General features: G+C 30.6%; 1 protein-coding gene across 1 annotated transcript; it reads right to left on the bottom strand.

Moving 5' to 3' along the window:
* Positions 1-4,840: 4,840 nt before the first annotated feature.
* LOC139514900 (neuronal acetylcholine receptor subunit beta-3-like) lies at positions 4,841-22,988 on the bottom strand. The gene is made up of 6 exons (XM_071304493.1): positions 22,920-22,988; positions 10,034-10,221; positions 9,130-9,174; positions 7,963-8,087; positions 6,735-7,270; positions 4,841-5,409 (listed from the first exon to the last, which is right to left on the bottom strand). The coding sequence occupies exons 1-6, from the start codon at positions 22,981-22,983 to the stop codon at positions 4,997-4,999; spliced, it is 1,371 nt and encodes a 456-aa protein (XP_071160594.1). The 5' UTR covers positions 22,984-22,988; the 3' UTR covers positions 4,841-4,996.
* Positions 22,989-24,510: the final 1,522 nt, after the last annotated feature.

Genomic DNA, 24,510 nt, shown 5'->3' with positions numbered 1-24,510 from the left:
GTGGATTAAAATCCAAGTTATTGAACAATGACTTTTGTGATATTATTAATCAATATGACATTCTTTCATTTTGCGAAGTGAAGGTACTACCTGTAAATTATTCTTACTATGCAAAACGCAGAAAAAAATTCGAAAGAAAGTCAGACGGCACTGTATTAGCATTTAAGAAAATTTTTGCCAAACATTTGAAATTTTTAGATACTGATTCCGACAATGTTCAGTGGTTTGAAATTTCCCCGGAATTAACTGGGTTACGGGTCAATATTTTAGTTGGAAGAGTCTATATTTCCCCTGAGTACTCTAAGTATTCCACTGATAATGCGTTTTCTGAAATTGAAACAGAAATGATGCAATTTTCCGAAAATGCTAGTTCTACAATATTGCTTGGTGATTTTAATGCTTGAACTTCAACAATGCCTGATTTTATAGTTCCTGATAATACACTGTTTGATATTTTAGATTTAAATGATGATCAGGACTAGATACACTTAAAATTATGTATTCTTACAATTTTTTATTAGACTACAATATTCCTTTACAAAGATCTTCAGCGGATTAAAAGTCTATTGAGTTTAAAAAATTTGGTTCAAAACTAATTGACATGTGTAAAAGGTGTTCATGTAACATAAAATATTGTCCCCCATGAAATATTGTCAGTCGGACAAAATTTCATATAAAATATAGTCTACGGAAACTATTTTGTAATGGAATATTTCCCAGACAATATTTCATTATAAAATAATGTGCTTGTCCATGAAATTTCGTCAGCTCCTTTTGTACAATATTGCATTATGAAATTTTGTCCATGACAATATTGCACTATGAAATACTGTCCTTTGACAATATGTATATGCAATTTTTTCCCACTGACAATATTTCATTGGGACAATAATGTCCACTTTGAAATACTGTTCATGAAAAGATTTCTTAATCAAATTATTAAAAAATTAAAAACAAAACACATACAGAATGCACATTTTAAGCTTTATAACTGAAATCATTTTGTACAGCAAGTACTTTTTATTTCAAACTAATATTTATTTTGATGCAAGCTAGATTCAAATTTGCTAAGATAGTGACTGATACTTAATAGATTGTTAATATATTAAAGAATTGTCTAACATATTTTCGATTGTACATCATTATACTGTAGAGATACAATCATTGACAAGTAATGTCATGAAAATCAAAAATTGAATGTACTAATAGTATTTGTATAAACTAGATACCATCCCTTTTATGGTTGGAGTTCGTCAGGGTGAAAATCTTTTCCCTTTTTTTTCCCCCATATTCTGAAATGACTTAGAAGATTACTTCAGAGAACTTCATGTTTTACCACTAAATTTAATCAAAGAAAAATGTTATAATGAATTACATGTATTTTTAGAAATTTTTGTTTTGTTATATGCAGATGATACTGTTATTTTTGCTGATAATTTTGATAAAATGCAAAATGTTTTTGAAAACTATTGTGAAATGTGAAAACTTAGTGTGAATATTGGTAAAACTAAAGTGATGGTGTAAAGAAAAACGAGAATGGATTTTGATTTTAAACTTTATGGTTCATCTCTTTAAATTGTAGATAGCTATGCATACCTTGGTCTTTTGCTATATTATAATGGGTCATTTGTTTGTGCAAAGAAAAAGCTTGAAGAACAGTCGCAAAAGGCACTTTTTGCTGCGTATACAAAGATTAGAAATTTACATTTACCCATTGATTTACAACTCAAATTGTTTGATTATCTTGTAGAACCTATTTTATTGTATGGATCAGAAATATGGGGATTTGAAAACATCGATATAATTGAAAAAGTTCATCTACAATTTTGCAAGAGAATTTTAAATGTGAGATCAAGTACTCCAAATGTTATGGTATATGGAATATTAGAAAAGTTTCCACTAGAAATTAAAGTAAAATTAAGAATGTTATCGTTTTGGAGTAGAATGGCTAAAAATGAAAACAAACTTAGTAGTTCTATGTATAAGTTTATTTTTAAATTACATACTGATGGTATTTGTGAATTTAAATGGGTGTCATTTGTAAAATCTATATTTGACAACTCAGGATTGGGTTAAATGTTTTTCAACCAATACTTGATTATTTAACTATCAAACCTGTTATAAAACAGATTCTTCGAGATCAGTGTCTTAAAAGTGGTTCAGTAATATCGATAACTTGTCTCGTGGCGAATAGTATAAGTTATTTAAAACTCAGTTTGGTCTTGAAAACTATTTACTTCCAGAGGATAAGGATAAAAGAATATGGATTTCAAAACTGTGAACATGCAATCTTAAAATTCCTATGGAAACTGGCAGATGGTACAACATCGCCAGAACCGATCGCGTATGTACCTTATGTAATGAATGTATTGGTGACGAATATCATTATTTATGTGTATGTAATAATAGGACTATCACTGCACTTCGGAAGAAATATATACCGAAATATTATACAACATACCCATCTGTACTGAAAATGCAAAAGATGCTGTCATTGTGTCACTATCAGTTATTGCATAATTTAACTATATTTATCAAGAAACTATCTACCTTAATTTAGTAAGATGCAAGTATCTTACAAGTTCTGTGATCTTTAGAAAGTACACTTTTGTTATTAGTTTCCTGTCTATTCTGTCATTTATTGTATTTGATATGTAATTTGTCCTCATGTAACACATGTTTTGTGTCTGAGTGTAAATAAAGAATTGAATCAGGAATAGCACAGAAACAAAATCAGACGACTTTACTATAGTATCTGGAGATCTAAGATCGCGAAAACATGTCGCTAGTGAGTTGAGACAAGGACACTTCGTATTGGTCAACCAATTCTTAATAGTGACTAAACTGGAATCCGCTTGTATTATGCTTCACTCAAACCACCGGTACGGCCCAATCTTGATGGGGAAAAATTTGCCCTGGAGATTTTAACGAGATTTTACGGTACTTTGTTACATAGCTATGTACAATATCCGAAAATGTAAACAAAAAGAAAACCATGTATCTTTTTGCTTGAAGCATAAAATCAATGCGTAAAATATATTCCTATTCTAATTTATATAAACCAATGCATTTCAAACAGAAAATAGACATTGAAAAAAGTATCAATTTGTAATCAAATGAAATTCCACTAAATTTCATGAATGATTTTGGCACATCGACGTCATGTCAAAAGTGACGTCATACAAAAATCAAAACTTTCGACTGATGGCTATCAAGATATGTCAACTGTGGATTTGACAGTAAATTTAAGTTTACAAAGGGAAGTGCGGTATAATACTCGTAATTTGATTGGATGACTAATCAGATTCTACAATAGATCGAATCTCACCGGCTGTCTATGAACAAAGTGTAGTAGTCAGCTGAGAACCAGCTTACAGTAAAAACTATATACGTGTAGTTTCTATTTCAGTCGTTCTTTCTCGTAATTCAGTTTTTGTGTAAGGATTATACCTGTGGTAATGAAGTTCATAAAATAATAAAATGCACGAACGTACGGATAAATGTAAATGCCATACGATGAGAAATTGAAATCTAGTTTGAAGTCGAGGAAAAGATCAAAATATGAGGCAAACTTAGAAAAATCAGTTCAAGTAGTTCCTAAAGACCTGTTGAAATTGCACGAATTAAAAGAAAAAGAAAGGCCAAGAAATGAGACGGATAGGGAAATTAATTCAGGAATAAAGTCACATATAATATTAACATGCACGAACGTACAGATATATGTAAATGCTATACGATGAGAAATGGGAAGATGACAATTAGAAAATTTTGAAATCATCACGTTTTTCATAGATTCTATTTTGAAGTCAAGGAAAAGATCAAGATATGAAGCAAAATTAGTAAAAACAGTACATAAAGACCTGTTGTAATTGTACGACACCTGCCTATCGTTAAATAAAACTATACCTCTGCATCGAAAAACAAAAAAATAACTCTTTCAGGAAAGAAACCTTTAAGATTCAAATGCAATCATATTGTTCAATTCGAAATATACCAACATAATCTTTTGGTCATACGTCAACAAAAAAAATAGGGAAACATCCTCATATTAAATAAATGATTCAATAAGGAAGTAATTCTACAGAATAAGAGCAAGTTTATACTCTAATTACAAAACAATATTATAATATAAATATGAATATTCATAAGTTTTTTACGGCATTGACCAATCATAACGTCAGGTGTATGCTTTCGAAAATAATACTAAAAATGTTTTGCATTCCGAAAAAGCAAATTCTAACTTATACATTTATTAGGAAATTAGCGAGTATATTTTTTGTATGTAGAAACAAGAGACTCTTGGAGCCTGAATTATTCAACTGCCAAACATACCCCTACATTTTACAAGTACACAACTTTTGAAAAATGTAGCGTGGGATGAATTTGTTCTCGTTTACATTCTGAAGTTTCAAAAACATTTCGCAAGGTAGTCTTTAGATGACAAAATATAAAAAAAAAACAGACGAATAAAAATCAATAATTGCCCTGGTATTTTTTTTAAGGTTTACGTACGACAGTTGAAGATAATAGCTCACTTAGTTCAATGGGCTAATTAGAGTTAAAGAAACAAATGAAAGCACGCTTTACATTTTGCACTTGCACTATTGAGCTAGATGCGAACAGTTAAAAACGTATACAGAGTATTTAACTGAAATACATTCGTTGCGATAGCTTGACAAAAAAGCAGCTTTCAACATATTGAATCTTGTAAATACGTTGAAAATATTAGGTTAAAAACTGTGTTCATTCTGAAGTATTTAGTTACACAACAAACATTAAAAAATATTTATTGTTATACATCTGTCCTAATGTTTTATTAGAACAAATTAAACGGCATCCTATTTGTAAATTGAGTTTGACATCAGATATTAGGTTTCAGTGAAGGTAGTAAATATAAATATAGCTTTTTATCAAAAATTTCAGATCAATGTTTATTTAATTCATTCTTTGTGTCAATTACTTCAGTCTTTTTCAATAATATAATCAAAACTGTCATTTAAGACGTATAGTAATTGACGAATATTGCCAAGAACAACATCACAGTGACTATTACAATCATGGCAATGTAAATGTTAAAAAACACTTTGTCCATTATTTTGGATAGTTTTTCCCAGGTCAACTCGTTGTCCATTGCACTGACTGCTTCAACAAATTGAGGATGACCTTTCTTTTCTTTTCTCATATTTGCTATGGCCGTCTGTGTCAGAACTTCAACCTCGTTTTTGTTTTTATTCTCGCAACATTTACAACAACTTTGCATGCCAGCAATTTTGAGAAGACATTTCTTTGTCATGGTTTTAACCCATTGTGGTATTTCATCTTCCTTTGATTTGAAATGAAGACTGAGAACAATGATTGTAAGGACAACTGATGTAGCTCCAAGTGTTAGAATAAATACAAGGTATATAGCTGGAATATAAAATAATAACCAGTTTTACAAAATGATATCAAATTATATAAGTTTAAATGTCTTCAATGCGTTAGTTATGGCCAAAATAGTATCATTAATACGTTGAAATCTCTTATGAAAGAAAATGGTATCTTTTTTTGTTTTTACTCAATGTCCCTTTTCATTTGTAACTTTAACGGTAATATGAATCTATATCTATATTCCATTATTGTTTGTATACAAATATTATAAACCTATATGAACAAATGATAAAAAGTTGCATTCATATTGGTTATCAACAAAATTTAGGATTTTTGTTTTGTTTTTTATTTATCAATTTCATTCGTATTTATTTAACAATACTGTCAAAACATAAATATATAAAACAAGCTGACCACAACAGTGTGCCAATTCTGTATCTTGAATTTGAAATCAGTGGCTTTCAATAAACTATCATAGATACCTGGATCATAATTGTGTACGCCAGACAAGTAATGTTTGAAACAAAATCAATTATTTTGATAAATAAATAACATATCTGGCATTTTAATTACAGAAATATATTTTTTACTATGTCACTGTGACATCATTAACACGCTAAAATTGCGAAATTTTCATTTCGATCCGTCTTTTGGTACAATCAAACGTGAACAACGATCTACTAGGGTAACGTCAAAATTATGTAATTTCTTTACAGGAGTCCGCTGTTTATGATTGAAGTGGTAGGTTGTTCTGCAAAGCATTTTTGCTGATTACTGTTATCCTTTTTATGAGCGAGTTGCTTGTAGCCCGTACAACAATTATTTAGTAGAATTACTATCAAATGATTGAAGAAACTTTTTGTTGTAAAATATTAATTAAAAAAAGGGTTCCTGATCAAATTTAATTATTGGGAAATAGATCTAAAAGAAAGATAATAAAGGGTTGCAATGCCTGCATTTTAACTTTAAAAGAACCCTGAAGGCCACAAGTACATATATTTAATGTCTTTTTGGTGCCGTTGGTTTGATGTCTCATTGACGTAAACCCAAATACCTTTCATATGTAAAACAAAATTCAAAAATATGACGGATAGCTGACACGAAATATCTTCTGAAAATCTGAAAGATGCTATTTGATGATTTATTATCCCTCGCTGTCTTACAGTACAAAATGTTTTACCGTTTTCCTTTCTGATTTTAGATGGAACAGTACACGTGTTATTTTCTTTTTGCAAATTAAGAGGACCATTTACAACACTTGTCATATATAATTCTTTTGTTGAGAAAAATTCAAGAAAAAGTAACAAAGGATACTTAAGAAATATGTTATAACTTAATATGTTCACCGCATAAGTATTACTTACAGAGGTAACATATATGGACAGAGGTACTGGGAATATTGTCCGAAATCATGGTCAGATATACAGCATAGGCTAATAAAACGGTCAATGAGAAACCTATTTTCTCTCCTGAATCCACCGGCAGCTTGAACACCATAGCAATCAAAACTGCCATCAATGCAACAGGGAACAAGGTGTTAATGATGTGGAACATCGGACGGCGCTGGAGCGTGATTGAATAAGTGAGACTAGAAAACGAAATTCCTCCTCTTGATTTGGAACCTGATTTGCTACTTGATGCAGAAATTAGATCCCATTCACCATTTGCCGAATAGAAACTGAGGTCTACAGATTCAGGTCCAAAGTCTAGTGAAACTTCTCCGGAAGTATAAGCCCAGGAACTTATCTTTACTGTACATTGTTGTGTGTCCAGAGGGTAGTACGTGATGTCAGATTCACAGCTCACTTCGTATATGCCTGATGGATTCCAGATTATGTTTCCATTACTCGCAATTCGCATTGGAATAAATTTATCATTGATAATGCCTATGTCATTAACTCTGAAATTTAAATTTACACATATTCGTAACATTACATCGGAATTTCATTTCATTTAACTTTCTTTGTTCAAAGAAATAAGCTGTCAGTGATTTTGAAATATCTTTAATATCTATAAATTTCATTTCTGTTGCCAAATTCGATTTTTTATTTGAAAGATCGCTTTTAATCTGATGCAGTATTTATACATTTCTTATAAGAATAGTGCATGATGCTGATTGTTTATCCACTTCCATCTTATCTTTTTTCACAAGTTGTTTAGAATCATGGCAATTTAGAAGTTGATAGACTTTTTTGTAGTCTACGTAAATATCGTTACCTCAAAAAAAAATTAAAAATCCCGGGCTTATATGTTGTACTCGTGTGTCTCAAAGCCGTTTAAACAACGTTTAATTCTATTCATCTTTTCATGACAAATACAAGACTTGTAACAGTTGACGTCGTTTTACATAACGTTTCGTATTGATCGTTAAAGGTACTTGTGATCTTTGATGAGCTTGACCCTGCTCCCCAAAAAAAAACACACACACAAACGATTCCTTAGTACGACTTTTGCTTCATTGTGATTGTGTCATATAAAAGCATCGCCATTTTATTAGTACTAGTATCATATATTTTGACACTTGAATGGGAAGTCTTAACGTTTTCCTTAATCTTGCAGTATCACTACATCAGAGTGTTTTAATATACTAACGAGTTTTCTATGATAAGCGCGGGTCTCCAAACATATTCTTCTGTACTGAAGAGGAATTTCACATTGGTAAAGTCTTGTGAGGTAGTGGAACTGTTTGACCAGTCTAATCTGGAATCCTGCCAAACCTTAATATCGCATGCAAAAGAACATTATCTACTGGACAAATATACGAAATTTGTCAATAACAAGTTAAAGGAAACGTAACATATATAACATATAGTATTTATTTTCAAAAGACACCGCTTAAAATCGTAACAAAAAAGAAAAACTGATTATGTCCAATGTTAAACAGTCGGGCTTGAGGAATCGTACTATTCATTGGAAATATATAAATCGTAAAGGAAGAGGTCCGGTAAGTACCGATTTTGGCCTCAAATTTCAGGTTCATCTAACGAAAGATTTTGGACACTTTTTAATCACTAAAATGTCTATTTCAAATGATTCAATTAGTTTATGTGAAAGATTTTAACTGATTTAGTCGTTACAAACGCTCCGATTCAAGCTTAAATATGAAAAATCTATCAAATTTGCCAAAAAACGTCACTTTTCAGTTGGTTTTTGTCAAAAATGAAAGTGGCCGCATCCGTGTTCATCCACAACCTTTATATATGTTATGTATTATCATCAAATACAACTAACATCTCAATATTATGAATGAACACGAATGCGGCCACTTTCATTTAAGACGGAAACCGCCTGAAATTGTGAAGATTTCAGTAATTTAGCATGACTTTATGATGCTTATACCCGATATATTTGCATTATATTGTCAATAACAGCCCATATTTATGTAGCAAAAGCATTCTTCTTTCCAATAAATAGCTAAAAGATTACATTTTCACAATTTTGTAAAACTGCTCTATTTTTGGGCTAAAAAGGGGTCTTACTGAACCTACTCCTTTGTTTGGTAAGTTTGACACACTTTGTGTGTTCCGTTAGTGTTGAAGATAATACTGAAACATTAAACATACGGATTGAAATTGTTCCATTAATCTTATATAATCATTTGCTAAAACTGAATACATATCACTGAAATATCTTTTACGTTTTTATTTCAAAGTACCGAAAACTGTCTTCTTGAATTACAATATGTTAATAGTCAAATCAATTATTGCTATTTTATGTTGAATATTAGGAATAAATAACGAAACGCTTATAAATACTTACAACAGTTAGGTATCCCGATATTGATAGTGATTGGTCTTTAATATTCTAAAGATAAAGAAAAAATATCGGCTATTGCAAAAGCTTGCCCTTCGAATTCAACACACAATGAAGGTGTAATACCACCAGATCATAGTACGTCACATCCGGTTGCATACAAAAAAGGGTCGAAAAAAGTTTCCCCTTGAATTTTACAGCTGTAGGAAATTACTCCTACATTTCATTGCAGAAAAAATTCCTAAGTCATAAACATAAATCTTAGGTGTTTCAAACCACCATCCTTTTTATATTTGGTTTTTCTATAGAATATTTTGGAAACTTGAGGTTACATGGTTACTAAAGCTTGTACACAGGAAAAAAGTGTGAAATTTGATTGGTTAACTTCCATTGATGGTTATTATATTATACTCAATGAAATGTAATGTGAAATTTTGTCTGTAGTACTGGACAGGATAAAACTTTACTCACGCCAAGTATTTCTTCATTTGATACAAAGATAAATTCTGCACAAATTTTTGAAAAGAGCAAATTTAACAAAGACTAATAGGGGAAAAACAATATTAGTATTACTCCTTAACGGTATTGTATTTATGGTCAAACATTACTACTTGTAATCATCGATAATTAAGGCAACATAATGTAAGTTCTAAAATAATGTTAATAAAATGCAAGCTTTCAAAATAATGATAACAAAATAAATTTAATACTTATATATAAGCATTAAATGTTGACATTACGTAATATATTGTTAAAAGTTTCGATAAAGTTCAAAACTTTATTTTTAGGTTTTTACAAATGTGTAGCTCTTTTTTTTTTTAACATAAACAAAATATAAGTACTAAGTGTTTTACTTTAACTAGTTTCTTTCAGTGCTTTGTATTAATTGACAGTTTATGTATATATTTACCAGATCGTTGACAGTTAGAATGGTTAGACTGATAAATATTCTGACGTTCTCACGAGGTCTCTGTAACACTTCATAACCCGTGAACAATTCACGTCTTAGTGATGTTTCTAATGATGTACTGTACACAGGTTTATCTGGACCTGGTCCTCCTGGTCCTGGTCCTGTGTCTCCTCTAGTTGCTGGAAATGCTGTAAGAAACATTTTGAAAATAATATAGAGGTTTTGATCATTATGATATTAATTGCATCGGATTTTAAGTGTGTGTCTGATATTCAAATAATTTAATATTATTATTTTTTTTAATTATTGAATAAAATTATTATTGAACAATGTACCAAAAACATATTTTAGACGTATATAATTGAAATTAAAGTTTTGCTTTGACGGCATGGTAAGTAAAAGTATCATCCTTTGGGGAAAAAAAGTTGGTCTGCAAGGAATACCATCTACTTGCCACTTTACACAATCCTGGATAACACCGACGAGGAAAGGCATTACTCGACTATCGAAAACAATATTCTTATGGTAGAGTGGTCTAGGGCGCTGGACACAGTGATGGCGGTGTTGCCAACGCAAAGTTGCAGGTCTAAAATTGTTGGGCTCAATTTGAGTCGAAATATATATATATATTATGGTGTTAGCCCTGTAGAACAACATATTATCAGATTGATAATGTCTGTCGTAAAGATGTCTCACATTTAGACGATATGTATATATTGGGACGATGTTTGGTAACAATAATCATAAATTGTATCAAACCAATTATAGAAACCCAATTCATTGAGCTATTTCCCCGAATTCAAATGGCAGTAGATTTACGGTTGGTAATTATTTAGAGTGATATATATAATAAATCAGGTCACATTTGGTAATAAGCAAAATTCTAAACCGGAAGCAGAAACACTATGTGAATAATTATAAAGACAAAATTTGTCAAATAACGATGCTATATTTTAATCTCTAGAATAAGATTTTCATATTTCATTCGAGATTCAGAGACTTACATGCCGTCACCATGAATATATAATTATAGTTCAGTACGTCCATCCGAAGTTTACATGATAGTTAAACGGAAAATATTATTATAGATTACGATATGGAACATAGGTTAATTTATCTAAATCTGATCACATGATATAATACTTTGAAGGAGAAATATGAATAGCTAGAAGTTATGAGCATGCGTCAATGAGACAACATCGCAACGACAAAAATAACCTAAAGAAGTCTAGATGGAAACACAAAAAATAGACAGCTGTCTTTGCAATAAATCAAGCTATAAATTGTCCTAAGTCAATAAATATTATGAATAAATTTAACAAAAACTACCAAAGATTTGCAATCAACATCCAATTCTCCAAAAAACGAAAATATTAAGATCTGACATATGACAATATCTGCGAAGTTCCTGATATGGGAAAGGCACGTACAAATCTGGCGGTTATAAACTAGTTTTTGAGATGTACTCCCCCCTTATCTGTCCTTTTAATCTCGATCAGTAAATTAAAAAACGTACATAAAAGAATATACAATTAGAAACCAGTAAAGCAAAAGCATTTGAGCAAAACAAACACGGTATAATGAACAAAACACAAAATAATTGACATAATTTAGCTTATTAAAAGACCCCAGTTCCGTATAAGAACTTAGTTGATAAGAATTCATAAGATATCCCACGAATAAATTCATACATTTACCCTCCGTTTACTGCGATAGTTTGCTCAGTTGGATGATATATCAAGTGCTGAAATCTGTAGTATTTTCAAAGGTATTTAAGCAATGTTTATTTACCATGAAATTTTGCGTCAATCGGAAATGTATATGGTGAGAAAATGGTCCAAATTATATGTTTACCAGAATGAGTGTTATAGACCTTTTTCCAACCAAAACAGTGATGAATTCTAATATGAGGTTCATGAGTTTTCAAAAATTCTAAGAAATCACGAAGGGATCAACCAATATTGGCAGTATTGAAATGACATTCAAATTGAGGGTAAAATCTACGCTTGCATTACAATAAAATGTGTTTAAGGAAAAGGGAGAGGTGAATTACTGGATCTTCATTCAAGCAGTGTCAAATTGCTCATATTGCTATTGGATAAAGGCCAGAGACACTGAACCAAACGCCAATAGTGTTCCGTTGAGTAGTCAAGGGGAAAAATAAAATAACAAAAATACCGAACTCGAAGGAAAATTCAAAATGGAAATTTCCTTATCAAATGGCAAAATAGAAAGCTCAAACACATCAAACAAATGGAGAACAACTGTCTTATTCCTTACTTGGTACAGACATTTCCTTATTGAGAAAATGCTGGATTAAACCTGGTTTTATTGCTAGCTAAACCATTCACTTGTATGACAGACGAATAAAATTCCATTATATTGACAATCGTGTGTGACCAAAGCAAACAGACGTATAGGTAAAAATGTCAAAATAGGGGAAAAGCAGTCAACATTGTGTTATATAATTTACCATAGTACTAGTCATAGACGAATTTTATCTTTTTCTTTATAAGCCGTATGGTTGAATATCTTTAAAACTGTGAATTCATCATCATATTCTCATATATTTATTTGAATTTGAGAGACATTCTATCGTTATCATATATGTTAAAATAAAAATCTTATAGGAAGATACGCCATGTCATATTATTAGCTGTTATCAAACAGATGTTTTTTTCCGACGTAGTCGGTATAGTTTCAGTTTGTGCCCTTTGAACTTAAGGATGCTTAACTATGGCAACTGAATACGCATGCTCGAAAATCCTTTCTGTGATTGGACAAAATGCTGTCATGGTGGGTGATTTGGTTGTGTTTGAAAAAAACGTCTCGTTAATTATATCGTGATGGAAAGCAAGTGAAAAACTATAAATATTTGAACTAGATCTTACAAAGATTAATTGTTTCTCCAATAGCTCTTTGCATCCATGACAGCTGTTTGTTCGGGACAATTATATAATTTTTAATGTAAACTTTGTTGTACGAACATACATGACTTTTAGAACGCACCTACGCATGTGAGATTTCCGCGGGGTTTTGGTGAATGTAAACAGAAAGATACGAGGACCGAGAATACTGAACACAAACAGAGAAAACGTTATTTAAATGGTAAATCACTAGTCTTATTTAAATATAATCGGAATATTCACAAAACAATTTGTAACGTTCTTTTGTTGGTAATTCATTGATTTTTAGATAGTTAGAGCATTGTTGTTCACAAGATGAAGGTAGTGAACGGGCGTTGCCACCAAGGACAAATACACCTTATGGCTATTTGTCCGCCATAGCGGGATTAGCTATAAGGTGTATTATGTCAAACTATGCAGGTTTTCAGTGCACTGCAATAGCCTTCTTGTAGTTACATTCAGATGGAGATTTAATTAAAGAGGTCCTGCATCATTAAGTCATTGTGCTTCTGAAGGTTATCGAAATGATAGTTTTAAACATATACTCAAATTTAAATACGTCGGATATCTTTTTTAAAGATAGTTCTTGTTACACATATGGCAACGATTGATAGATCTGTAAAAGCTCTATGGCATACTACTTACAAATTCCATGGCCACTGTCTTCAGTAAGAGCAAAACATTTATCTATTGACATGGAAAAATAATTGATACTAAAACTATTCTATAAAGAAACTCAAAACATAAATATTCAATAATGAATCAAAGAAAAATAAGTTCACACGAAAAAAGACGTGTAAGAATAAAATATTGCTAAATTGCTACACAGCAACAAAAATCCCATCACAAGCATACCAGAACAAAGGTTACAAGCTGTAAAGAAGAGACAATACATATTGTAAAATAAAGCCTAGTATGATTTAAATGCAATCACAAGTTTATCATGAATTTGTAATTGTACTAGTGATGCATATGGGATTTTTTCAAGGCAATACATCATATTTCCCTCTTAGTCTGAAATTTCTGTGAGTTATTTGAAATTCGACTTGTTTTGAAATAACATTTTAAACAGTAGTAAGTTTATATTGCACCAGATGTACATTACAGCAAATAATTTCAAAATACGTTCGAAGGCATTTTGCTTTAATAACAAAGTACTTTAGAATGTAAGACATCATATGGCACATGTACAGCCTGTGGGGTTAATGATAGAATGTAAGACATCATATGGCACATGTACAGCCTTTGTGGTTATAATCATACCGAGTCATGAACATGATAGACGGATAAGTTCCTACTACAAGAACACGGCAAGTTCGAATAAATCGGACGAAAGGTGAAAGACTCTCTAAACGCATGGAAAATCCTCGTTCTAATTTTGATGGTTCCAGTAGTAAATATATGTTTTATACTTCTTTTAAAAAACAACCCAGCATTTCAATTGCTTCTATGAAAATTAGCAAAATATTATCATCATTCAAATCATCAAAAACATGGTACCTTCGTATCGATATAATATAGAAGACTTCTTGACAAGGGAATTGAAGATAGCTCCCCTTTGTGGGTGTAATGAAAAAATAGCCTAGGTATATGAATATATGCTGAACGTCTTAATCAACAACATAATTGATTAGTTTTGAGATTGCTGTTCCAACAAACAGTCAATATTTCAATGATTACTATTTATATAACAAAAAATAAAATAACACAAATACCGAACTCCAATATGATTTTAGTTTTCTCATTGTCAACTTCGCATTCTATGGTAGTACCATCTGACACATCATATGGCGTTTACGTATCTGAGTTGATTATATATGCTACAGCAATTTCTCATAATTGCGGTTTAACTGAATCAATCTTATGAGGATGAACGGTTGGTGTATTCATTTCACAATTTCTTTGTTCGCTATCATTATTTGGTTGATAGTTAAAGTGCTCTAAGTTTGTCAGCTCAAGAGTTGAATTTGACTATGTTTCAGATAAAACATGTCCGCTCATATTAATATGATATTAAACTTTAATAAATTTAGATATTTCAGTTTTTTACAGGAAACTCTACACTAAAATTTACGACAAAAGGGACGATTTTTCATGCCCTATTGTTAATTTTCCTTTTTGGACGGTGATGTCCCTTTGGCACCATCTTACGGTGTTTATATATCACAACTCGTTCGCTATGCCGTGTCTGTTGTGACGTTTTGGATTTCAATAAACGTAATCTATGTATTACTAGTCAATTATTAAGTCAGGGATTTCGTTACCACAAATTACTTAAAACCTTAAACTTCATTCTTCCGTAGATATAAAGATTTTGTTTGGAAGTTTGTTTGTACCTGTAGAAAACTTATTTTTAACGGGATAGTACATCCTAATTTTTACGAAGATGTTCTTTACATTTAATCCACTTGATGTTGGATGTGTACTGATTGATATTTCAATCTTAGATGCATGATTTATTTTTATTAGTTGTAAATGGTTTTCAAGTAGTTGTTAATAACTGCGAGTACTCTAAGATCTGTAATGAATTTTGTTGTGGGGATGTATAAGTACCCTGCCACGTCCAGATATTACAATCGCATTCAAACCACATCTTCTTATTCTTATGTTCACATATGTTATATACAATTATCCGTTGTCAAAGAATGCATGCTAACTTTTAGATGTATTTTGTGTATTTTTTCTTGTTCGGTTGTTGTCTCTTTTACCAATATCGCCTATTTCGTTTCATTCCTACTGATTTCTAAAACACTATTGTAAAATTAGCTTGCATGGAAGTTCGCAAAGTATGATAGTGTGTTAACAGCGTTCAACAAATAAACGGGGCAATTAACAATTATAAGACATGGTCAAATGTTTTAATATTCAATTGTAAGACAAACCTGTAACTACCTATATTCTAGGTCAAATCACCAAAAACTCATTTCATTGTAGGTTAAAAAAAAGGTAAAATGTTACTTGATTCTTTTTTTTTTCAAACGTCATAAGCAAAAGCGCATGATTTATTTTTTTTTGCATTGTATCATGAACATGCAGTGTCTTTGTTAGAATATTAACTGTATATGGTATGTGTTATTGCGTGGAAAACAGTGTAACCTCATATGCTAAAAATATCTTGCTTGATTATATCGAATATTTGATCTTGAGTTCTTAAATAAATATTTTTTCTTTTCTTCTTCTTTAAAGATCTTTAAAGGAAATAAACAGGTTTAAATGACACTGAAATTTCCAAATAAAAGATATTGGGACCAATAAACATTGATTTTAAAAGTTGAAATGCAAATATTTTTAATGTAATGTTTCTCTGTACGAAATTGTCGTTGTACTTCCAACTTTTCCGTGACTCAATAGTATCATGTAAACACCAGAAAAGATAAATCGTCGAGTGTCTAATTGAGCTAAATACATGTGTTGGCTAAAATGATGTTAGATTATTGACTCATAATGAGTAGAGGAATAATGTTTAAAGTTAATAAAAGATATTTACTTTTGTATTGAGTAAATACAATATATTCATAGTAAAACAAAAGCCTATCAATAATTATGATGTCTATCATTTCGATTGAAAAGACAGTTATTTACTTTTTTCTCCAAAGTAAATACTGTATTGAAAATATATTTTAATTGGAATTAATAAAGCACCGTATGTCCGTTCCTGTCAAACTTAATCGAACAGAAACCAGGCGCGGATCCAGAGCTTTAAAACTGGAGAAGTTTTCTTGTTATACCAAACCATAAGTTTTTCAAACCTGTATACTCGTAATCATTTCTTTCAATTCATCATTTCCGTCTTCAAAGTACATTTTAAATTAAATATGAATTTTAACAGGCGGATATCAAGTTGAAATTAAACAAAAGAAATGAAACTCTTTGTTAGAGAAGGTAAAAAGCCAAATTTGTATATTTGAATTGTTTACATCTGTTTCTATGGGCTTTAAAAATTTAATACAGGTGCATAATTTAGGATTTTATGCATCTTATATACGTGTTTTACTTGAATTATAGTATGGAGCTTCGAAATATTTGTAAACTTTTAAATCAAAGACAAATTTTCATAAAACAGTCAGGATTCTACTTCGTCAAAATTATCTCCCCATTACGCCAGTTCATTTTCACAATCGTAGAAATGGAAGCCATTGTAGGGATGACGCGCTAGCAATTTTGCTCTTGGAAACCTATAAATGTATCCACATTACACCAGTACGATCCTTATATGTCAGTTGTATTTTAAAAGACAAATGTATCAACTCGCTAATGAGCATCAGTTAATGATCTTGTCTGCATTGATTCAACTTAAAACTATTGTCTGATCGGTTGTCAGTTGGAATTTTCGAAAATTCATAAAAATTAAAAAAAAAATCTAATTAAATATTTCGTGGAAGGGCAGACTAGATTTGCTTAGTGATTGAAGACTATAAACACTAGTTATCACACACAAAAATTATAATTTTTCGAAGATATGCATTTTCATCATCCAACTTGAAAGACTGTCTCAAGTACTTTCAGTAAAAAAATAGCTATTCGAACACACCTACTCTGTTTTTGTGATTCATTAGATAGGTATTTCACTTGACCCATATATTTCATCTTTTAGTACTGTGATTTTTTTATGTTATAAAGTCAACCTGTAGCTTTGATATATAAAAATGATAGAATCTGAAGCGAGACGATGTATGAATTATTCTTGCTTTGTACGATATCAAGACAAAACATTCAACTCAAACACGTCCTAACATAAAAAGGTGCACTCGATTTTCTCTTTTCGATACTATTGTTACCCATTTTTTGGAATTTTTTCTTGCGTCACATAATGGAAGGGCAGACACGAATATTACTGAACTAATAGATTGATACTTTTTCCGTCCATAGTATTTTTTTTAAAAGAAATCGGGGGATATGCATTTTCTACATCCAACTTGAAAGATACCCATGTCGTCGACTTGATATCTGATTGTTCTGCTTAGCTATATACTAGATAAATTGAAAACTTATGCAAATGGTGTTTTTAAAATAAAACACTTCATAATTGAGAATAAATTTGTAATTTTGTGTGTTTCTATTAACTTTTAATTTCTTTGTCACTATATAATAATAGTAAACATTGCAGTGCACATTTATCGCCTTCTCTAACAAAAAGCTTCGATTCTTTTGTTCTATTTCAACCGGGTTTCCGACTGTGAAACAGTAATTGATGTAAAAGGGTAAAATTTTCAGTATACCCTATCAAGTATATATAACCTTATATAAGTTTGACTTGTAGCTTTCTTCGGTTATACGTTCATTAGGTGAACAAAAAAACGGGCTTTAGATTTAGCAGTATAGATGTCTGATCCAGATGTTGTCCTGGTTGTCTTTGTCTTACGATACTTTTCGTAATTCTTGTTATCTTTCCGTATAGTTAAAACAAAATAAATTATAATTCAGTAACCGCCCTTATCCATACAGATCATTACACATATCACTATCAAAAAAGAGAGAATTTTAACAATTGAGTTCAATTTCAATTTGCTTATATTTTCGCAGGTTAATTTGCATATTTTAGGCACCAAAAGAGCGATTTGTATCGAGATCTTTGCACATGTACCTACATTTTCGAAAAATATCATTTATTTGAATAAAAAAATACCCTTTGATAAATGTTTGTGATAAAGTGTAAAATACATAGAGAAGATTCGAGTTTGCACTGTTAATTTTGAAAGAGGAAAAAAAAGGGAATTAATGAAAGATGAAGCATGATTGATCATGATGAATAGGATGATTGGCCACAGATATGGTAAGTTAAGTGATGAATAGACGGATGGACAAATCTGATTACAGTTTTAGCTAGTAACGGTTTTCTTTAAATTGATCAATTAACGTTTTACTTTGTAATTAGAATTTGATCATCTAGTTTTTAATTAAACTATTCACAAAATTTAGTGCTGGATGTAACGGATTGACTTTCAAAAGAAACAAATCTACTGATAATGAACATATTTACAATAGTTTCCCCTGGTTATTCATCTCTACTTCAATACCTTATATTGGTATTCAATTTAGAAGTCTTGACAAACATATAGAATTATTTACATTGCAAAAAAGTGTTGTATAATGACTTTGGGAATACAGAACGTGTACATTTCTTTATTTCTGTTAAAATTAGTTTAGTTTATGTGTTATCCAGAATTGAAATGTCCAAGTTTTTAATTTACAAAAATTTTAAAGTTTATATACGACATTTTGGAAGAGAGCATTTCAACCAAATTTTTATTGCCTGCTTGTGAGATTTTGTTGTTTTTGAAAAAAAAATAGTGATGTATTACGTTTTGGAAGCCCATTATCGATACATTTAATAAGAATCTCAATGGGAAGAGGTAAAAAAATGTGACTGTGATTCGTCCAAATGTTTTCGCACATTGTTTAAATTCGGAAAGAAGGTTTGAATTTTCAAATTTCATTAAAGGATTAATTTTGTCACGAATTTATCACTGAAAACAGCAAAAGACCAAACAGTTTCTGAATTTGTATCATTAAAGCATGTGAAAAATCGGAAATTGTACGAGATAACGGTCAATTGATCCAAAACAAAAAATATGTTCGCTCCTATCATGGAAGTACTATAATACTGCAATGCCGCTATCTATAGGCGAACATTCGCAAATGGGAAATTAAGAAACTTAAACTCTATATATAGGGGAAAATGAATGCAAAATTTCAAAAGTGATTCTTCATTTTATTATATTTTTTAAACGCCAGATTAAAAACGTTAAGAAGAAAACAAATTGTATACATATCCATTTGTATTTGTAGTATTTGTATTTTTATCCATCTGATGAGTTAAGCCTTTTTCAACTGATTTTTATAGTTCGTTGTTATGTTGTACTGTTACACCACTGTCCCAGGTTAGGGGTAGCGTTGGGATCCCGTTAACATGTTTAACCCCGCCACATTCTCTATGTATGTGCCTGTCCCAAGTCAGGAGCCTGTAATTCAGTTCTGTCGTTTGTTTATGTGTTACATATTTGTTTTTCGTTCATTTACTGTACATAAATTAGGCCGTTAGTTTTCTCGTTTGAATTGTTTTAAACTGTCATTTCTGGGCCTTTTATAGCTGACTATGCGGTATGGACTTTGCTCATTGTTTAAGGCCTTACGGTGACCTATAGTTGTTTATTTCTGTTTCAGTTTGGTCTCTTGTGTAGAGTTGTCTCATTGGCAATCATACCTCATCTTCTTTTATATATACAACACACACAAAAAAACATCCTCTAAAAATGTTTTCAGTGACAGCAACTGTTGTCGGTGTTATGTTTTAAAGTAAAACTTAAATCAAAATCGTATAAGGACGAGGAAATTTGTTTATTGTTCTCAAGACTGATCCCATTTAGTTTAAACATATTTTATTTACTCAAAGTAAAATGGATTGGACACAAGTAAACCATATTTATGAAGTCCGCTCCGAATAACAAAAAATTACAATACAATATTAATATGAGCATGCAAATGTATTGTATATTCTGAATTATTGTCAATAACTCAGAATATACGAGTCTATCAAACAATAATAACGGAAAAATTGGTAATGATGATGAAGATGATAACGTGAATGCACCACAAATACACTATTAGTATCATATAACAAGAAATCTATCAGACCTCTTGATAAACTCGAATACATGTTTAAATATATGGACGTTTTGTTCATACGTGAGAGGTTCAAATTATCACATGTTAGAAACTTAACATTCAATATAAGGTCATCAGGGAGCCATCTTAGATTGTTCTATGGTGTGTATATAAAGAACATTAGAAAAGGAAATGGTGTACAGTCTCAATGTTGCATCCACAAAAACAAGATGGGTCAGCAATTTTATTGACTCTGAACAAGTCATTTTTCAAGAAAGATGAATAGCACATGAACTGTGTTAGAATTATATTTAGTTTCCTCTGTCCATATAAATAGTGCTTAGGTTCATCTTTATTTATAGTATTAAGCCTTTTTAATTGGATTTTAAATTTTGAGATAGAGTCTGATTTTCGAAGGGACAAATCGGTATGATTATATAGATTAATAGTTGATGGTATAAAAGATTCTTTAGTAAGGGATAATCTACAAAAAGGAACAATGGTATCATTGCCATTTTGCAAGGGATATACAGTTGTGCTCTGTACCCTGGGTGGAACAAGATTACAGAGATAATCCGGAGTATATTTATATTGAATGTTATAAAACATTGTAATTTTCGTCTTTTCCTCCTGTCAGCTAAAGTTTTCCACCCAGCTTCCTCATACAGATTTTCAGATTTTGTTAATATCCCAAACCTCAGTTTGTGGTTTGTTTTGTATTTGCGACTTTTTGTATTTCTTTTGTTCTTATAACGTGACTCTGTACTTTAAAAGATCCCGTCAGTATGATATTGTTCTATTATATGTCATTATGATATATTTCTTTTATGATACACAATATCCGTTGAACCACAAACGTCAAAATCATTCAATCGCGTAGTGGAATTAACTATTTTCGGATTCTTATAAATTTTATATATAACTTTTGGACTAGTTTAAATCTCGGTCTATTTCTTAAATTTATTCTTACATACTTTTGATTTTTTAACCCTGTATGCTAACATTCCCATGAAAATTTTAAAATTGTTTGTACGCACATTGAACGACAAATTTATGTGACGTATAAAATTTTCTGACGTCAGACACTCAAATCAATAAATGTGTTCGTAGATAGTAGATGTTTTTTGTGTTCTGTTAAATTGTTCCTTTTAGAATTGTTAAACGATCATGACTGATGTACCCATATTTTGACTATTTTATTTATTGTGTCTGTTTATTTAACGCATCAATGTAAAAATATCGGAAATTGATGAGACTGTCATTAAAGTGAGAGGGTTAGCGCTATAGAACCAGGTTTAATCCACCATTTTCTACATTTGAAAATGCCTGTACCAAGTCAGGAATATGACAGTTCTTGTCCATTCGTTTTTGATGCGTTTTGTTATTTGATTTTGCCATGTGATTATGGACTTTCCCAATTGATCTTCCTCTAAGTTCAGTATTTTTGTGATTTTACTTTTTGCATATTCAAAAATTGGTCTTATAAATACTATGTAGAGTTTTTCTAATTTTTCCTACAAAGAATTGATCCCAGGTAGTTTGCATCCTATTAGTCTTACACAGATGAAATACATTTGTTGTTAATTTTAAAATATTATTGATTAATATTGCTATTTCAGTGTCTTTTGCCCTAACTATGTTACTTGCACTCATTATTATCATTTAATAAAAAAAAATCAATGGTAATGGGTCTTATTTTTCTGAGTTCATTGCACAGTTTCGGATTTATATTCAATAGTAACTCAAGTGAAAGTCAAAGATTCGTGCAAAAAAACGCAGAGAATATATAAACACAAAAATACACGATTTAAGATCAACCCTTTCAAGGGAAATTGCCACCATTGGCCTTTGTTTGATATGTGACAATTTACACACATTATTCTGTCTTAAAAAGATAAATGGTGAAAGTGTAAAAGAAACAATAGCAGACCAATGATACATCTACCAAAAGTGGCATGTCCCAGAGGCAGTTAATCATATTGAATTTTTCTTATTTTTCAAGAAAATTCCACGAGTCAAAAATTAGGAAACAATAGATGTTTATACGTTGGATGTTATAATAATCAAAAAGTTCTCCGAAAGAACAACAAAAAACCACCGATATTAAGGTAACACTTCAAGTACTTTAACATGAGAAATTCCGATATGATCGAGATTTGAAGACAAACGAAAGCCTGTGGAATATTCTGGTTTTTCGGTAGGGGGATGTCTCGAAAAACTGTCTTTTATTCATAAACAGAAACATGACTGTCAAAAATAATTTGAATGACAATAAACTTAGCTGTCTCAAAAAAGTAAAAATTCGTGAACTTGTTATTTTTATTTTTATTTTATTTCCATATGAAAATGTGTAAATGAAGTGCATATAGACTTACCTATCAGAGTTATTAATAATATCAATTTTGTCAATGTCATTATGTGCAATCTATCACATATCATGTATTTTAAACCACGCGAAAAGAAATAGTTTCAGATGTGAAACGATACCCTTTATAATATGGTTTAAATCACGTGATAACAAAGAGTTTTTTTTATTAATGGTGTTTAATTATCGATATAGTTCAATGTTTACATTTTCTTTAATCTTTCAGGTAAATTTTATAATTAATAACACTTCACCTATTCACTACAAAAAATAAGGATGATTCTTTACACAGTGTCCACTATGACTACCGGTGCAGAAATCTATCAAGACCCTTTGTATTGTATTTTATCTTTAGAGAATTGTTGCACTTGTTATAATGATTTAGATCGCTTTGGATAAATAAAACACGAAGTTGAATTAATATAACCAGGACAATTGGGACTTAGAAATAAATCAAGTTCAGACAATATATTTTAAGTGTTAAAGTGACAATTTGCGGTTAACCCGTCTATCTAACCTTTTATATTTCTTTGTGTTTAATTAATTCTATTGTTAAACAGTCTATGGAAGAAGCGATCGATAAAAACTTTTCTTATATCAACGAGCGATATTGTCTTATACCAACGAGTTGCATTGCTGAAATGTCAGACGAATGTTAGCATTTGTACGAAGAAAGGCAGATTTCTCGGCATAAAGTAATGACTCTTTTCTTAAAACATGGTGACATTTAACACGACATACGTCTGGTGTATAATTTCCATGAATTATTTTATGTTATAACAAGCAAGGTGTATTTAAACGAGAAAATTGAATTGTTAAATAAATGAAACATAAATGCACGATTTATCATTTGTAGATGTAAACATTCTATAAATATCATGTAACAAATTCAGTGGAATGCAATTGAGATGAATTCAATTGTTTGCTAAGCCAACATTACCTATAAGTCAAAGATACTGCTATATTTTATTATATCAATGCGATATTTGTCTTATATCATAGCGATGATTTTTTAATATCAAAAATTTATGAATGCGATACTTTTCTAATATAATTGCTATAGTTTTCTAATATAAAATGAATACGATGACACGTCACAATGCATGTCAAGAAAACTGCAAACATAATTCACAAACTTAGATCATGACCGGTTTAATGTTTGAGGATCAATATCACTAAAATGTCGTAACTGTAACAAAATTAACGCTTACATGAACTTATCATTTCGAAAATTCATTTAAATAAAAAAAGAAGAAATATGTTTTTTACCTTGATTAGAGAACAATGCCATGCATCAAAAATTGTAATCATTATTTATTTTCAATGCAATTATATTGTACCCAAAAATAGAGTAAACCATGGAACCTTGTGAATTATTCAAATTCAAATTCTTTATTAACTTTGACCCTTACGGCTCATCAGTATAAACGAGGACATGTACAGTGTATACATATAGCATATTACACACAATATAAACAATATGCATAATAAACAGCAGGTGACGTCAGAAGTTTAATCAATACAAAATATTTTGTATTACAATAAACTTTTTCTTAATTTAAAAGAGAAATGTATATACTTTCCTAAGTTACAACCTGTTT

This window comes from Mytilus edulis, chromosome 3 (genome assembly GCF_963676685.1).
Source record: "Mytilus edulis chromosome 3, xbMytEdul2.2, whole genome shotgun sequence".
In the NCBI taxonomy this organism is placed as follows: Eukaryota; Metazoa; Mollusca; class Bivalvia; order Mytilida; family Mytilidae; genus Mytilus; species Mytilus edulis.
Note: the sequence above shows the minus strand (reverse complement) of the source record. Positions and strands in the feature narration are given on the sequence as shown.

Bases quoted from the DNA above. Each gene is read 5' to 3' on its own strand.
- LOC139514900 (XM_071304493.1), bottom strand. From the start codon at position 22,983: ATGATATGTGATAGATTGCACATAATGACATTGACAAAATTGATATTA. The intron at 8,088-9,129 runs GTAAGTATTTAT...TGCGATATTAAG, and splicing joins TATCGGGATACCTAACTGTT to GTTTGGCAGGATTCCAGATT. The intron at 7,271-7,962 runs GTTAGTATATTA...TTTAAATTTCAG, and splicing joins GCGCTTATCATAGAAAACTC to AGTTAATGACATAGGCATTA.